Source organism: Molothrus aeneus, chromosome 5 (genome assembly GCF_037042795.1).
Source record: "Molothrus aeneus isolate 106 chromosome 5, BPBGC_Maene_1.0, whole genome shotgun sequence".
Classification (NCBI taxonomy): Eukaryota; Metazoa; Chordata; class Aves; order Passeriformes; family Icteridae; genus Molothrus; species Molothrus aeneus.
Window position 1 is genome coordinate 17,207,240 of NC_089650.1, and position 13,255 is coordinate 17,220,494.

General features: G+C 44.2%; 1 protein-coding gene across 1 annotated transcript; it reads right to left on the reverse strand.

Annotated features, from left to right (window-relative positions):
• Positions 1–1,911: 1,911 nt before the first annotated feature.
• Positions 1,912–12,109, reverse strand: RTCB (RNA 2',3'-cyclic phosphate and 5'-OH ligase). The gene is made up of 12 exons (XM_066550115.1): positions 11,979–12,109; positions 11,803–11,881; positions 11,049–11,116; positions 9,807–9,906; positions 8,568–8,724; positions 7,817–7,973; positions 6,559–6,718; positions 6,062–6,237; positions 5,384–5,572; positions 4,792–4,902; positions 3,976–4,095; positions 1,912–2,951 (listed from the first exon to the last, which is right to left on the reverse strand). The coding sequence occupies exons 1-12, from the start codon at positions 12,069–12,071 to the stop codon at positions 2,844–2,846; spliced, it is 1,518 nt and encodes a 505-aa protein (XP_066406212.1). The 5' UTR covers positions 12,072–12,109; the 3' UTR covers positions 1,912–2,843.
• Positions 12,110–13,255: the final 1,146 nt, after the last annotated feature.

Genomic DNA, 13,255 nt, shown 5'->3' on the forward strand with positions numbered 1-13,255 from the left:
CTCCCAACCCATGAGGTGTGCAGTATGGTGCAAATACACCCCAGCAGCTTACCTGGCTGGGCTCAGGTTTCCCTTGGGAGAGGCTGAATTAAGGAAGTTAGGCACCTGGGAACACAAAGTGTGACCAAGTCAAGGGAGGCCATCAGCTGCACCCCAGCAGTGAGTGCTGCCCCTTCCACATGGCACTGCACCCCACGAACAGCACCCCCAGCTTGGGGTGCAATCCCAGGGCTTTCTGAGAGTCGTCCAAAGGCAACCAAACCCTGAAGCGCAGACTTAGTGCAGACACTCTGCGCAAGCCAACAAACCTTCTGCTGCAGACCACGGATGAGTGAATCAGCTGAACTTAGGCAGGGAACAGCTGAGTGCCTGTGGTTGGGCAGAAGTGTGCAGCAGTTCCAAGGGTAGATGTAGACCAGATCTCCTAACTGTGGTATCCCAAGGAAAAAAGGCCCTAGCACTCATTCACCAAGGCTTTTTCAGTCTCTTGGGGAGGAAAGTGCATCTTCAACAGGTATTTCAGAGTTCTTAGTAATCCTCCATGGAAGCAGAGATGGTTCAATAATCACACTGGTTCTTTGGTGTTGCCAAAATGCTCCTGCAGATCCACCTGTATTTCAGCACATGAAATTTAATACTGCATGCCTTCTCTACCTAACACCTCTTATAATTTATTTTTTAAAGTGCAGAATAAAAAAAGTTGGTGGACAACCCTATTTGCAGAAAAAAACTGCAAATAGGAAAAATTTGAACTGGAAAAAAATCCTGGTTCAAACAAAGAACTGGGAGGCATATTTTTCCTTTCTTTTTTAGGTGGTAAGGAAACCAGCACCTCATACAGCAAAACATATAACCAAAGCTAATACCAGCTTTGTAACAGGAAACCAGAATTGACAGCTCTTCTTGCAGTCTTGACTGCTAATGCATAAACATTGATGATCAGAGGTCATAAGGCATACATCCCATGCATATGACAGCACCTCCATGGTACTTATGATTTCTGCTTATAAAAAACTTAAGCATTTCACAAATACAGTTCTCCTTAAAACTTCTATTTACCATTACGGGAAAAATTTAAGTTTTATACATTTTTAAATGTGAATTTTTTTAAATTTTAATTTTTCCCCTTACATTCCACATCAAAGAAGCTGAAGTATTTATAGACAGAAACTTCTGCAAGGCACATAGACTGTTGCAGAAGATTTGAGACCAATTTTTCTTTCAGTCACTGGAGGCTAATTCACATTTCTAGGTGAAATGATTTTTGTTTTAAACTCAGCAAGTATGTCTCAGACCTCTGAAATGTCAATCTGGAAGTGTTCCACTGAAGAAAGGAGGGGGAAACAAGAAGCTGTAAGTTCAAACCCACAAGAACTCACAGCAGTGTCTAGAAGTACACGTGCTGCTTCTGAACCTGCACAAACACAGTATTTGAACCTAAAAAAACCCTTAAGAACAAAGTGATTACAACAGTGAAATACCATTATGCCTTCTAAGATCCTGCACTTAAAGGGATGTTTCATCAAAAGGCACTGCAGTCCATCAATCACTATCTGCTCCCCTTACACGAGTCCCTGGCAGGCTCCACTCTTGCTTTGGGGTGTTGTTTCCCTCCAGCCGCCCTCTTGTGCCGGCATCCAGCCTTGCAGGCAGCTGCCATCCCGAGGTGGGCTCGGCATGGCCGGCAAGGACAGGTAACAGCCAACACACTCCTGTCGAAACCGAGCTGGGAAAACAGCACTGCATTGCCCTTCCTTGTATCCTGCAAAAATCCTGCCATCTGCACATTCTCTGCAAGATCCATCATCTGAAGTCACAAAAGGCAGCGCGTTTCAAGCTCGTATGTGGCTAAAATGTCTGTTGGCTGCTTTCAGGTACACAGAATAAACATGACACAGATACACTGCCACGTCCATCTTCCCATTTTATTGTAATCCCTCAAAATGATCCAGTGGGGATGGTCAACTTCCCCTCCAGCCTTGGTTAATGAATGTAAAAGAAACACTCTAAGTCCCATTGCATTGGGCCTAAGTCCCGAAATTGGGCTCCATTGAATCAGAGCCGTGGGATACAGTGAGCAGCATTACCCAACCCAACTTTCACATGCTTAGAGCTTCTTAAAATGTTGGATTAGCACATCCCTAAGTTAAGTCACAACTTTTACTAGGCAAACAAAACCTCTCAAGGCAACATACTCAGTTCTACTCAGATTTTCCAAAAGCCTGTGGAATGCCTATTTGTCCTGAACCAAATTCACCAGGTGCTGTGTTAAATGGGAGAGGCTGGGGTAAGACTGTGTCTCCAGCTTAGCTAGCCCCTCTCAACCTGAGCAGGAGACTAGTCCCAACTCCAGATTTCTTTCCCAATTACCAGAAAACATGCAGCAGTACAGACTATGCATCTCCCTGCCCACACATGCAACACCTTGTCTATCAGAGTACTTCCACATGTAGAAAGAGCTCCAGGCACTCAGGTGTGGTGACAGCAGCTCTGGTTCATACACCACCTTCACTGATGGAGGTGGTCTTGCAGCACAGCACTTAGTGACAACTCAGGCAAGTCTGAAGTCCTGCCTGAGCGGGGAAATGGAGGAAGGACTGCAAATAAAAACCAAGACTTAGGTATTTCTTTGCCCTGTCTTCACAGTAAAACAACGCCATATAACAAGGAGGAGGGGCATTAATTATGGCTAGGAGTGGTAAAAATAGGTGTATCCTCAGCTGTTGTGTTTCCAGAACAGGAATGTGATATTTGAGCATCCTACAGAGCCCCAGAGGTGTGGGAAGATGATAATTCTAGTCAGTTTTGTGTAAGGCCTGGAGACATGGGTGCCTTGTTGGCTCCTAGCCTTTTATAACAGCAATAGGTCTCAGTTTAATGGCTTTCTTGCTGATGCCAGCTTCGTGGCAGGTGTTAACCACATCAGTCACGTTCTTGTAAGACTCTGGTGCCTGGAGGGGGGGAAAAAAAAGAAAAGACAAAACTATGAACAACTTATAGTCACATGAAATCAGGCATAGGCTTTTGAAATCCACTCTTCACAAAAATAACCATGTCAATGAAGAGTGTAGAAGCAGATGAACATATTGAGAATCTGTCCACCTTATGTATCTAAGAAATCTGTAAGATACTTAGCTTTCCAAATAAGCTCTCATCATATTTCAGATAAAATATTAGCTATTTTAATCCAGTTTTTCAGATGAGTGCCCCAGCATGTTAGAATGGCAAGCCTCATTATCTAGTCGGAAGTGACTCCAACTTCTTCTTTACAGGTAGCCTTTAAGTTTTATCTTCACAGCTCCTTAGTGACAGCAGTAAAGGTTTAACTCTACAGCTTCCCCCTCTGGCCCCTATTCTGACAAGGAAGCTGCTCTTAAATACAGACTTCAATGTGATCAACATGTTCATATAACACCAACACCCAGAAAAGCATAGTGCCAAATGATTAACACTTTTATGAGTGAGGTTGTGAACAGAAAAGGCATGCTCATATTAAGGCAGAGGAACTGGAAGTCATAATACTCAAAGTTCTCTGACCATTCAGAGTTCTCTTCTTGAGCAAAGTTCATCTTAAAAGAGGATCTTTCAAGATGCTACTAATCTACATGAAAGCTGCAGAGTAAGGTAAATTTAAGGCAGGGAGAACACCATTCAAGAAAAAAATCCATAAAACATAGCTACTTTTGTTGATGCTCACACAAAAACAGCAATTATCCCTATCACCAGGCAGAAGAGGAAAAAACATACCCCCAAAACCTGTCAATCAGGCATCTCCCCTTTCAGCATGCTTTTAGGATAGAGAACATTTCACATAATTTTCCAAAAAATTTGACAGCTCTATCAGAAATCACACAAGCTGCATATTTAGAGTACTGGCAATTGCTTAGTGCTGCAAAAGATCAGGTCAGGGAGGGTCATTCAGCCAGGGAGCAAGACCCCCCTTTTCCTTCTAAGATAATGAAGTACTAAACTCACTTCTTCCATGACCAGTTTGGGAGAAGCAACACGGATGGCAATACCCATGTCAGCCAGCTTGTCCAGTACGTCCTGGAAGTCCAAGTTACGTCGAGATTTGGCTCGAGACAGTGCACGACCCTAGGCCAACAGTTGTGTTAGTTCTACTTTTTGTAGCAGTTTGGAAAAACAAAACTCTTTCTTATCAGAAAAAACCATTATTGCATTATAAGCAAGCACAGAATGACTGAGAGCACAGACCACAGTAAATCCAAAGACAGGAAATTAATTTGGCCTTCAGGTCACAGGCTCCTGCAAAATCTGGTACCTCTGGTATGAAGAGTAGGAAAATTTCATTTGTATAACACACTTGTCTGCAAGTGTCATTTTACCCAAACCAAAGAGTATTCAGGACTTGGAATTTACTGGAAGCTGCTTCTCTTCCTCAATCATTGTCTCACACTATGAGTAACAGGGGAGAAAACACCTTCTAAATACTGAGGAGTTTTATATATAGACAGCCTCAGCCCAGTTAACCCCCTAGTTAGCTCAGAGGTATCAGAATTTCGTAAAATAAGCTTATTCTCCAAATCTTCATCCTAAAATCTGCCTTATAAAAAGCAGTATATCCCCTAGGTTTTCTGCAGAAGTAGTCACAACTACTCAGTAAGGGACCAAGACTTCTACCTTGCAATTCTCCTGGGCAAGGACTATTGGCAAGGCTAATGTCTGCTTGTATGACCAACAGAGGAATCACACATTGGCTGACCCTTCAACGACTTTGTTCTCTGGATGAGTCTCATCCCAAGACCTCCCTGAAATAACTTCTTGACTTACAGCTCCATGGCAAGTAGTTCCAAAGGTCTCAGTCATGCCTTGCTCTGTGCCAGTGAGGACATAGCTGCAGGTGCCCATTGTGCCACCGATCAAAACAGGCTGTCCAGTCAGCTGTGGATGCAAAGCATTCATTTGTAAGAAAAAGCTGAAAAATCTCATTCTTAAGAAAAATCTGAGATTAACTGTGTCTCCAGAAAAGGAAGGCAGATTAATATTCCTTGAGAGCATCCCTGGTTGTCTCATGTGCCTGGAATCAAAGCATTCTAGAAAACTAACTGCTCTGAAAGATGCAGACCAGTAGACCAAAAGCCTTGTGTCCAAGAGACAGACAAGGCAAACCACTGAATCCTGAAGTCCATAAAGGACTTCTTTCCTTTCATGTTCTTCCAACCATTTTGGGTGTGGAGCAGAAAGAGAAGCTCAGTGTCCCAAAGATCTAACACACACAGAAGCTGAATACTGCCATCCCACCAGGGTTACAGTGCTGTTACTTTAAAAAATTAACTCACAGCATTTAGGTATCTGTTAGGAACCCTAAAATTGTCTGATTAATCCAGAATTCTCTATTTCCTTCTCCCAAAGCTAAACTTACTTGATAATCAACAGCAATAAGAGGATGGTGAGGGGGGAAGGCCCTGGTTGATCCCTTTCTGTGGACGAGCAGAGTCCGCTCCTTTCCATCCACTACATGCTGTTCCACTTTGGCAATGTTGTGAGACACATCATAGATAACATGCATGTCAAGGTCATCTGGGGTTGTGTTAAACACTTTGGCAAAAGCCTAAAAAGAGAACAAATCAGGATGTGAGATACAAGACCATCATAATTCAGCCACAATGGAACTGAATACAACAGTGCTGAGTATGACAGAATTGGACTGCACAGATTGTTTCTCTGCCCACTGGGAGCTTCCTGTTGTAATTCAGTCAGAAATCAACTAGGCAAATTTGTGCAACTCTGAAAAGCTGGCTTTAGCAACAAAAAATCCCAATTTTAGCAACAAAACCCCCACTTTTCTTATATCCTCTTTTTCCAGCTCAAGGCATTTTCAAAAATACTGCTTAAGCAGCTTCTGCCAAGTACAATCCGGTGATGTTGAGAGGTTTTAGACAGATTGTCAGGACTACAGCTTTGTGCAAGGCTCTCCGGAAAAAAACAGTTTAAGAAACACACAAATGAAATAAAGTTAAATAGTGCAACTACTCTCTGTTCTCTGTGTCAGGGATGAAGCAGGAAAAAATATCTGCATCAGAGACAACTCTGCTCCTACCTGTCGTGTTAGGAAAGTCATGGAAGAGCGGTTAACCCAGGCATAGTTGCCAGCAGCTGCCATTCCCTTCAGGTAATCCTGTCCCTCTGCAGAGGCAATCCTGGCACACGCCAGCTGGCGATCATTCACTATGATTTTGTCCCGTTTCATAGCTTTTTCCATAGCCACCAGTGCATCTGGAAAATAAACACAGTAAATCTAAGTGATTTCTTATTTTGCTGCAATCTTTGAGATTAACAAGGTGTGTGTAATTTATATCCTAAAACTGAACTCATGTGTCAACGGTCAAGCCCAAGGCTATTTCTCAAATGCAAAAGCAAATCTGTGGCAGAACGTTATCAACTGTTTGCAAACAGATAACACCTGACCAGGCAATTCAGGATACTCTCAGCAATTCACTGTAGGAAATGCTCTTCGGTGCTGGAGTTTGCTGTCAGTGACAAGACCACGCTGAGGAGTTTGCCTCACTCCAGGCAGCTACACCAGTCAGATCATACCTGTGGCAACCTGGTGGCCCAGCCCTCTGCTTCCACTGTGGATCATCACGCACACTTGCCCTTTGTGGTCAATGCCCATTTTCTTGGCAGCATATTCGTTGTAAATCTCATCCACCACCTGGATCTCGGCGTAATGATTTCCAGCTCCCAGGGTCCCCAGCTGCCAATCACAACACACTGATCAGACAGGGAGCCTTTGGGAGGACAGGGGAGAGCTACAGCAACAAGCAATAGTGCAAATTGCTACAGCAAAGTTTCGGGTTTAGAAAAGGTTTTTGGGAGAAAAAGATTCCCATATAAACTGCAAGGAAGTAGAACTCAGTAGCATCACCACTTTCCTTTTTGCTCAGATTTGTAACTACCTGTGGTGTTGGAACAAGACTGTGATTAAACACGAGGAGCAGGATCTACATACAGACTGTGCTGCCACTTTTTTCCAACTTACTTTGGCCTGGATGGGAAGAGTATAGCGTATTGAGACTTCAGTTTGTACAGACAAAGCAGACAGGCTTATACTCAGTTATAACTCCACAAAGAAATTACAACATCTTGTTAATTAGGTACTTAAAACTTTTCAGTAGATTAAAACAAGATATTCCATTTCCAAGCCCAATCTTTTTCAACTCTGTAACAGATGATTGCTTATTTGCAAGGCAAATGTGAAAATTTGGGACATAACATTATTTTGAGGTTGAAATGCTGTAATTTTGCACCACCCCAATTAATAAAGAATAATATCAATTAGACCAAGAATGTACAAGAAAGCTTTACAAATATGTCATTAGTATAGCCATCTCAAATTGTTCCACACAGAGCAGTGGGACACTATATACAGAAATTAAATCCAACTCTTAAATTGTGATTCAGTTATGAGCTAGTTCCATTTATTATCGTATCTTTTCTTGCCCTGCTATTAACTTGCTAAGCAAACGCAGACTAAAGTTGAACACTAACTCGCCTATCTCTTAAAAACAAAATGCATCTGGATGTGGAAATGGCACTCAGTATAACTTCCAGTACCAGACGTTAACAGATGAAAACCTGATGGCCCCAGAGACCTTGGGTAAGCCCAATATTATTCTCCTCTGTTGCAGCTTTGTCAAGAATCATTCAGAACTGACCTCACCATCTCACCTTTCCCCCTGCCCAGAAACGCTAGACAGAGTTTCGAGAAAAGACACAGAATTAGAGAACTACTCTCTAACATTTATCTTTGAACCCTGGGAGCATGCACAGCCCCACTGAAAGATAACATTACCTGAGGCAGGCCCCTTTTCTTTGCCCTTGAAGAGACTTTGTTGGGGTCGGCCTGTAGCATTCTTCCATATTCCTCACAGTGCTCCTTGTCCTCTGCCCAGGCATAGCCCTCTCGGAGAGACCAGTCCACACCCATCTCCAGCGCCTCTTCCAAATCCCTGCAATTACCAAACACCTACACATAAGATGATTATCCTTGGATATACTCAAAACTCCACTGGATATGGCCTTAAGCGACTTGATGCCTTTTTTTGACAGACCTAACTTAAGATTTAGATCCTTCCTGCAAGGAGTTGGGTGAGATGACCTTAAAAGATCCCATCCAACCTAAATTATTATATTATGGTCAGCCCCCAACTCTCCTAACAATAAGTCCAGCTTCTTAATACTTCATGAAAGCTCTACAAATATATTAACTTTTGGTACATCATCACTTTTTCCTCTTTGCTGGGTGGGAAATATCCTATTTTCTATCTATAATTCTCTCTTTCAATAAAGACCTTCATGTTCATGGAAGTTTTCAGAAGAAATGAGAACCCAGCAAGAACCTTTAAGGGGTTTAAATGGGGGAGGAAAGAGTTGACTGTGCATTGATGATTTTGTCAGTCCTGGTAAGGCACACATGCAGAAAGAACAGAAAGCATTCTAGAATTACTCTTCCTTTCTTAAGCCTCTCACTGATGAATCTTGCGTCAAAACAAACAACAGAGATGTCCCCTCTAGGTGATGCGTGCGCAAAGTCATTCTCTTACTTGGCATTCATGGGGATGACACCTTTGGAGCCAACACCAACAGGAATGTGGTCAAACATAGCCTGGGCGAGCTGTTCTTTCACAGGCTGCACGTCACTTTCATCCAAATTTGTCCGCAGTAAGCGGACACCACAGTTGATGTCAAAGCCGACACCACCTGCAAGAGGAGAAAAAGCCATGTCAGGGAGCACGTTCTGAAGGCTGCAATCTCACTCCTTTTCCTGTGACACAGTACTGGGGGAAAAAAAGCAGAACTGTACTAAGTTTCATTTTAACAGATTTATATGAAGCCTCAGACTTCAAGACATAGCTGTATGATTGCCTACAGAGCTCTCCATTTACAAAGTTACTCCAGCAAGCTGACAAAGAGAAGTGGACACAATTATAAAACACACTGCCCATAGAGAGAAGAGAGAATGTTCCTGTTCCACTGCCTAAGGTCAGAAGAAAAGTGACAGATCTTAGAATGGCTCCCTGATGTAAATTGTTCTTGAAAGCAATACCCAAAAGTAAGTTCTTTTTTGAATCTTCACTGGAATAAATAATAAATAGTTATAAGAAGTAATAAATACTTATAAGGAATACTAAACTTCAGTTCTTGATGTTTTGTTTAACTATTTATAATAATAAATTCTATAAAGCAACGCCAAATGTGAAAGATAATCATGCCACCTTTATTATGAAGGTTCTGCTATTACTAATGTTAGAAGGGAGATACCAAACTAAGAGACTTTGGGTCTCAGTCAATCAGGAACACTTGAACTGATTAAAGCAAAACTAAAACACGAGTATCATGTTTCATGACAACCACACAAGCTTCAGACTGTCAGTAACCAAAGATCTGGGTGTTTACTAAAAAGACAGACATACTGTAAAGTCATGTTTTAAGTGGAGAAATATCCTCAAAAGATGTTTTCAAACTACTCAAAGAAACTAGTCAGTTCTTTATCAATCTGGTGAAACAAGGTCAAAGACTTCAGAACTGAGGGATATCACAAGTCCAAGCTGCAACACAAGGGCAATTCTCCCTGTACTGTTTAGCTGTTCTCAGTGTAATGACCTGCTCCATAAAGAATAAACACTCTAAGTGCAAGAATTAAGCACCCCTTAACTTCCTGTAATTCTCATATTTTTTGCTTTGTTTCTGAATGTAAAATACTGTAAAGTCCTGCCATTTTGAAAAGTATTTTTATGCCATCCCAGATATTTCTCAGAGCAGGTTAAGCCAGTCATCCTTACCTGGTGAAACCACTGCTTCAGGATCACTCATATCAAAGGCGGCCATGTTGCCAATAGCAAATCCATAGCCAGAATGGACATCTGGAAGGCCTATTGATCTCTGAAAGGCAATTTTATAGCTTTATGAAACTCAATGCTTGCAGAGTAGCCTTGGTTATACTATGCCTTGTGGCAGTGGTTGTCATATTTGCGAACAAATATACCAAAAAGAGAATGGATGTTCAGATGTAGGTGGAGTGAACACATCAACTCAGGTAAGGGTCTAATCTCCTGCACTTACAGAACAGTCAAAAAAGGCAGAGAGCAGACCTCTGAAGCAAACACCCTGTGACACCCAGAAAGTTACCAGAAATTTGAACTTTTCAGTATCTATTAAAGTGCTACCACACACTGAAGTGAACAGTACTTTTTTGCTTCTTCTGCCTCTCCTTGACATCACCAAGAAATCCTTGGTTTGGAGAGAAAAAGTTAAGACCTGAATATGTAGATGATTGTAGCATCTCTTCTACAAACTACCAGCCAAAATTCCCATTTTAGAAGGTTGTTACTACTCTACCTTACTCCATTTTGGCCTGACCCCTAAGGCATTTAATAGCATGATGGTCTGCCTTTTACCGCATCCATAAATTCAAAACTTCTGCCAAAAGAGACAATTAAAAAAAAATCTGTTATTACTTATTAATATATGCAATATTGAATGTGAAAAGGATAATTTCCACATTGTACTTTGCACTTCTTGAAAAGAGTCACGGATAAGCATTTTCCTCCTGCATCATTATATGTGATGCTTTGCTTCCAAAAAGTCACGGATGAGGGAAGTCAGTGTTGAGTGCATGTGAAGGGTCACTACTCACATGAGGCCAGTAACAATAGTACAGACAACAGTACCACCTCCTGCTCTCTCCACACTTCTCCATGTATTCCAGAGCAGAGGCAATTCAAAACCAACAAGCACTTAGTATGAACAGCAGGAAAAGGTGGCTCAAGAAACTGAAATAGCATGAAAACCTCTATGTCAAAAGCCAAGCAATGAAGTAAGTGGCTGCTTCTCTCACTGATAACTCAGTTTTGCAGCCTGCCTTGCAAGCACTCCTTCCTCAGACTCAGGTTCCTAACACACAAACTGCCTCGAGAAGAACTTTGATCCATACCTCTTCTAATGAGAGAGTTTCCATTTGGAATGCAATAATCTCAGGCAAATGGGAACAGAAAAAGAGCAGATTTTTCAAAGCAGGTACTCACGTGAACAATGCCAGGCAATGCAGCCACATTCCCAATCTGTTTCATAGCAGGCAGGAAGCCACCCGCACCTGAAAAAGATTTTTTAAAAAAAGTAATCTGATAATTTACCATGATAATCACAATGAAACACTTTCTAAAGAGGCTGTTTAAAACACTGGCAAAAGAGAAGTCAGCCACAGCAAGACTTCTAATCTGGTATAAAGAGCCTGGCATTGTGCACAATCTGCAATTTCATTAAATGCAGTGTTTATTTCACTGAAGACCAACTTCTGCTGTTTGTACCCATAGTGTGAGGTCTGTGCTAACAACAGCAACGTGCTGCCCCCAGCCCAGCTGGCGGCTGGGATCCAGCCCTGCACTCCAGCCCCACGCAGTATCCCCCAGTGAACTCTGAGAGCGGCATTCAGGGAACACTCCGAGCAGTGGCAGTGCTGGCACAGCCCGCTACAGCTGCCGCTGACCGCCCGCGCTGCTCCCGGCCCGAGCGGCGCGCACGGCGGGAGAGCGCGCTCCCGTTCGCCGCCTTTCCGCACCCACCGCCGGGCCTGCCCCGCTGCACTCTGCGCTCGCAGAGGGACGTGCGGGGACACAGGACAAGAGGACAGCGTTAAGTTGTGCCGGGAGAGGTTGAGCTTGGACATTTGGAGGAATGTTTGGAATGTTTGCTGGACTCGATGATCTTAGAGGTCTTTTCCAAACCGACTAATTCTGTGTCACCCCCGGGGTCAGGGGGTCCGCTCCCCGCCGGACCCACCTCCGCCGCGGCAGGCATTGCGCAGCTCCTCGAACATCAGCTTCTCCAGCGGGTCGTTCACGTAGAAAACGCCCTCCACCTGCGGGGAGAGCCGTCAGCCGCCCGGGCCGCTCCGAGCCCGACTCCGCGCCCCTTCCCGACACCCACCCCGGGCACCCAGGCCCCATCCCACGCACACGCATGTTCGGCACAAAGCCCTTCTTGATCCGCCAGCAGTTCTTGTCGATCTTGTCCAGGTACTGTAGCTCATCGTTGTAGCTGCGACTCATGGCGGCGGCGCTCCCGGTCGGCGGATCCCGATGGCAGCGCCGGCCGGCGGCAGGAACTGACGCAAGCCCGCGGCAGCCGCGGACAGGAGCCGCCGAGGCTCAAACCTCCTCCCTCAGCCCTGCCTCCTGCTGCCGCCGCGGTCCGTCCGTCCGTCCCTCGCCCGTGCCGAGGCCTAGCCCGCCCCCAGTGAAGCCCATGCCGGGCCCGTCTCCCACGATGCTGGGGCAGCCCGCGGCAGGCATCGGGTACCCGGGGCCGGGGTGGGAGAGGGAGCGCAGGGGTCTGGGTTGTACCTGGCTGCCTCCTCCCTCACACCACGTACGGCTTGTGTGGAAAGTTGTGTGGGGCTAGTTTGTGTGGAAATACCCCAAGTATTTTTTTTCGAGTGCTTGTGCGTGCTGAGCCCCCGGGCAGAGTACCTTTGGGGTGTTTAGGTACCGCCTTGCAGCAGGTGGAATGAGCTCGCTCAGCTCCGGACAGCAAAAGCTGCCTGCACCCCATCGCTGATTGTTTCTCAGCGTAGGGAAACAGGTGCGTGGGAGGCCAGAGCCGGCTTCCTGTCCAGGTTTGGCCAAAGCACAAGCACCTACGCATTGCAGGGCCGGCATGGCCCTCTGCAGAACTGTGTTCCCATTTGCACACGAATAAAGTACTGGAAAAAAAGGAGGAGAAAGAAAGAGGGTAAGATACCATACACAAACGAAGTAAGAAAAGTATCTAATCTTCAATTCAGAGAAAAGATGTCAGAGAATTAGATTTAGAGGTCTTACCCAGAAACACTGAAGGAGTTAAATGTATCTAACCTGGCTAAACAGCACTAAAGAGACTAAAGAGAGCACATGACAGGCACACAGATTTGAAGAGTCACCTGGAAAGATGGAAAGTAGTAGTACCACTGGCTCAGGTCCTGTTCTGCATATTAAGATTTATGTTAAGACACTGCAAAGATTTTACTTCCCATTGTAACTGGGACAGTTTTCAGTTTGACAGTTCCACAGTTCTAGAGAGGGCTCACTCCCTACTTCATGCATGGTGTGCAGAAAGGAATTGCTTAAGGTTGTTAGAGTAGAAATATATTAGCAGCTGTATCTGCCCTAGCAGCATTTTGACAATGTACTTTTCCTAATTTTAAAAGATTGCAGCATCCTTCTGGAAGTGTATGGACAAAAGTGTATTTCAAAAG